At 41.2% G+C, this 4,911-nt stretch overlaps 1 protein-coding gene across 1 annotated transcript in view; it reads right to left on the bottom strand.

The window, feature by feature from the left end:
- Positions 1-2,346: 2,346 nt before the first annotated feature.
- Positions 2,347-4,911, bottom strand: part of LOC101588711 (zinc finger protein 431) — a 39,841-nt gene continuing 37,276 nt past the window's right edge. The window contains exon 5 of the mRNA XM_023713309.1: positions 2,347-2,507. Coding sequence (XP_023569077.1) covers positions 2,347-2,507 — 161 coding nt within the window. The remainder of the gene's footprint in view (positions 2,508-4,911) is intronic.

The raw sequence follows: 4,911 nt of genomic DNA, 5'->3' as shown, positions 1-4,911 counted from the left end.
CTTCTTCTTCTTCTTCTTCTTCATCTTCCTCTTCCTCCTCCTCCTCTTCCTCCTCCTCCTCCTTCTCTCCAATTCTCCTGCTCCACAGAAAGCTTTTGCAAATGCAATATATACTGATTGATATCTTACAATGTATGGAACAGATTTTAATGTGTTCTCAGTATTTCAGGATCATTTCATCAATTGTAGAGCAAAAAAGTACAGTAGAGGAAGGGAAAGGAAGATAAAAAAATAAAATGGGAAGGGAAGCTAGAGAAGGGGGGAACTAAATTAAGTAACTCTCAAAGGATCTTCTCACAGGAAAAATGGATGACAATGCACTTCAATGACAGTACCACAAAATAAATCATGGTACAAAGGGCTATTCCGTGTACCAAAGGCTAAATAAAAGAGATATTCTCCCAGAAATTTCTACAACTCTGTACTCTGCCATGAAGACATTAGATAAATTTACTACCAGTGATTTTGGAAATGAGCAAATTAACAAAGATAAAGAACTCAAAGAGAAAAACCAAGGTAACACCAGGAAGACATAAGACATTTTGCTCATCAGTGAAAGATATATTAAGACAACAAGAATGAGATGTTTATTTTTTGTAACTACTTAATGAGCCTGAGATGTATCATACTTCTGATTGCTCATACACTGTAGAGCACCCTGCTGAAAGAGTATAATGAAACCTTCATGCATTTCAAGGCTAATTTTTTAAAAAGTGTATTTGGAGGGGCTGGGGAGATAGCTCAGTAGAATAAGTGCTTGCCTGGCAAGCACAAGAGCCTGAGTTCAATCCCTGGTTCCGCTAAATAAATAAATAATATTTGGTACAGGGTCTCACTACACAGCTTGGATTCTTGTTTTCAGCCTCCCTACAGCTGGGATTACATGTGACTGACACCATTCCAGGTCTTGGTGGCTTGCTCAGTGCACCTGGAGGTTGGGCCTGCATGGCATGTGGTGCTGGGGATCAAACCCCAGTCCTTGTGCTTGCCTAAGCAGGCACTTAGTCTGCTGAGCGATCTTGCCAGCTATTCAAAGCTAATTTTAAAATATGTAATTCTAAATAGATTAGATTTTAAATTGTTCTTTTAAATGAATAAGTATAGAAAGTATGTTTTTAACAATATAGAAAATTTCTCTTTGACTTGCCTGTCTACAGTAGCAATCTAGTATGATAAATTTGAAAAAGTGGGAAATTACCTTGTCTGACAAAGTCTCACAGATTTTATTCTAAGAATCTTTTTAAGGCATTGGCTATCAAGCTATATTACAAAGATAGAATGAAATAAGGACCATGAAAGTCTTATATTAAATTTCTCTTCTTGGTCACACGCTGAGCGGTTATTTTTAAAAAATAAAATGTACTGACTGAATTGATGGACCACCAAAATTGTATATCAATAACTGAAAAGATTCTGCCAATAAACACACAAATTAGTCATTTTTTCTCTGGATACTTATAATTTAAACATTTCCAGTTGTAGTAGCACATTCCTGTAATCCCAGCACTCAGGAAGCCAAGACAGGAGGATTACTGAGCATTCAAGGCCACCTGAGCTACACATAGTGAGTGGAAGTCCAGCCTGAAATACATAGTGAGAGCCTGTCTCAAAAAACCAAAGCACTGGCTTCCCTCCGGCTGTCAGCACTTCATCCATGGGCATGTTCCCAAAGCAAGTGAAAATTGTAGAAGTTGATCCCCAGGATGGTCTATAAAATGAAAAGAATGTGGTACCTACTTCAGTGAAAATCAAGCTGATAGGCATGCTTTCAGAAGTAGGACTTCCTGTTATAAATGCCACGAGCTTTGTCTCCCCCAAATGGGTGCCCCAGATGGCTGACCACACTGAAGTCTTAAAGGGGATTTAGAAGTTTCCTGGCATCAGCTACCCAGTCCTGACCCCAAATCTGAAAGGCTTTGAAGCAGTGGTGGCACCAAGGAAGTGAGCGTCTTCAGAGCTGCCTCTGAGCTGTTCTCCAAGAACATCAACTGTTCCATAGACAAGAGCTTCCAGTGCATGGGCAGGGTCCTGGAGGCCACACAGGCTGTTGGGATTCCCGTGCAGGGGCTATGTCTCCTGTACGCTTGGATGTCCTACAAAGGGAAGATCTCCCTGGCCAAAGTAGCTGCAGTCTCCAAGAAGCTGTACTCAATGGGCTGCTACCAGATCTTCCTGGAGGGACACAATCGGCGTTTGGCACCCCAGGACTCATGAAAGACATGCTCTCAGCTGTCATGCATGAAGTGCCTGTGGCCATCCTGGCTGTCCACTGCCATGACACCTCTGGCCAAACCCTGGCCAATACCATGATGGCTCTGTAGATGGGTGTGAGTGGACACCTCTGTGTCAGGACTTGGAGGTTGACCCTTTGCACAGGGGGCATCGGGGAACCTGGCCGCTGAGGACCTTGTCTACATGCTGAGCAGTTTGGGGATTCATACAGATGTGAATCTCCAGAAGCTCCTGGAAGCTGGGGACTTTATCTGTCAAGTCCTGAACAGGAAAACCTGCATGGGAGGGTCATGATCAGGAAATCTCATTCTGGGCCACCTCTGTACAGTCTCACCCTGCCAGCACTGAGGGGCCATTACCATCCTCTTTGGGCAGAGGGCATGGAGCAGGTTGCTCTACACTGGCAGTGAGCATCTGCCATCTCCTGGTGACAGCTGGGCTTCTGCAGTGGGCATTCACCAACTCCAGCATCAATGGGAAATCTCTACTCAGAACATGATTTTTGAAAACAGCTGATGTAATTAAAGCTTTAATTTTTCAGGAAAAAAAAAGCACACGAGTGATGGCATGCGTGCGCACACACACACACATGCACATATACACATAAAACACAAAAACACCAACAATCATGAATTACTATTATAAACCAAATTCATTTTTTTCCAAATTTGCAATATTACTGTTGTCATTATTTTCAAATAACTGTAGTCACTGGTTAATTGTACATATATTTTATTGTTGAAAAAAAGAATAATGGGGTTTGGCTGGAACTCAGGATAGAATACCACAGACTGATCAGGTCTGAAACCTTCCAAATGAGTGGATGGTGAAGGTGTAAATAAGAGACAAGTGGTATAGTTTTAGGGCTCTAAAACCATACCTCAACACTTAGGAGGATCAAAACCGTCATGCAGAATTTGAGATTCTCTGGAGGCTGAGACAAAGAACTTCTCGGGGTAGCCCATATTTATTTATTTGGTTTTCAAATAAAGGAAGGGGTTAGCTGGAAAGTTCTGGAAATAGAGTAAGACCTTGTGAGTTCCTCCAAGAACTTCTCCAAGTAATAAATTATGTTAATTTAGAAGACTTATTTTATCTCCAGGTTGACCTTCACTGCAGGAGTGAGATGCCTGGAACTAGTCTTGTAATCTATTGGGGTTAGAGCCAGGTCCTCAACTTAGGCCTTGTCTTGTCCTTTGAGGCTTTAGGGCATCAGAGGCCACTATAGGTCTCATCCAGGGCCAGTGATTTATAGAATTTCACTTATTTAAATCTGCTGTCCATCTTCATAGAAGGGGTCTTGGACAGATTCACAAGCAAACACAGAAAGCCAATTGGTTAATTTAAATCCTCAGAGCTGCTTCATACTGGTCTCCATCAGTAGAGAACTTGTTAATATAAACAAGACCCTAGGTTAGAGACTAAGCCTTAATAATGAGGTAGGGAGCAAAGAATGCCAAAAAATATTCTTTAAAATTAAAGATAAGCTAGATGATATTTTGAAGAGGAATAGGATATCCTCTCAATTTGAGACAGTGTCTTAGTCTTACTATGTAGTTCAGGCTAAAGTCAGTACAAGAATTAACTGATTAAAATGATAATTGCCTGAGCATTGCTCAGGATAGTAATATATAAACAAATGCACTGCCTGAGTGACACCCTGTTGAGTGGTTAACGCATGCATTTCAGGAGTTCTGAACTATTGTCCAGAAAGTCCCTTTCTTTTTCACACTCACTTCAAACACTCCTTTGTTCAGAGTCTCCCCATAATTCTGTCCTTTTGGTTTTGCAATCTAGATTAGGCAAGGGGGAGAGAATACATGGTAGATAGATATGGTGCTAGATGCAGGAGGTCATCATGCCTTCTTCAAGGAGGGCCTGTAGGAACAGCATATACAGCACTCTTTGGACTGCAAGAAAGTACCAAAAAAGCATTATTCCAATATGATTTGCAGAAGTTCACTTACCATAAATCTGCTGTTATATCTGTCCAGAAAGTCAGCTCTAAGAACCCAATGTGATGGCTGAGACCAGCAAAGCAATGTTTAGATTTGCCAGTAGGAGTAACACTGAGATGACCCAAAGTAATGTTGTGAGCCTCCATTTGAAATGCATGTAGTTGGGCCGGAAGTCAGCCATGGAAATTAGTAATACAGTAATGCTTTGGTTCCCATATACTTTTATACAATTTGGTTTGCAAACAGAAGTATTCTTCAAGATTTTGTTTCTGTTCACGAAGTTGCATCTGGTGATAGAATACAACTGCAGCCATCTTCTCTGCATGAACATTAATATGACCAACTTTCCCAGAATCATGGAACAAATTAACTTCACAAAGCAAGGTACCACTGTATTTGTGTCTGTACTTGCACGAAAGGTAACATGGAGAAGATGTTGAATCTGTTCTCAAGATTCAGAATAAATGAAAGGAATGGGAGTAACACATAGCATGAAATAACACGCATCACAACTAAGCTTACTACTTGTCCTCTAAAAGAGGGCTTTTAGAGTTTGTCAAGCCAATTTTCAGCACCCTTGAGGCTGTCAAGTCTGTGTAGAATGCCCTTATCAATATTGAAAATAGGGGCCGGGGAGATGGCTCAGTAGGATAAGCGCTTCACTGGCAAACGCAAGGATCTGAGTTCAATCCCCGGTTCCGCCAAAAAACAAAACAAAACA

The sequence above is a fragment of the Octodon degus genome, unplaced genomic scaffold (assembly GCF_000260255.1).
Source record: "Octodon degus isolate 3935 unplaced genomic scaffold, OctDeg1.0 scaffold00030, whole genome shotgun sequence".
NCBI lineage: Eukaryota > Metazoa > Chordata > Mammalia > Rodentia > Octodontidae > Octodon > Octodon degus.
Note: the sequence above shows the minus strand (reverse complement) of the source record. Positions and strands in the feature narration are given on the sequence as shown.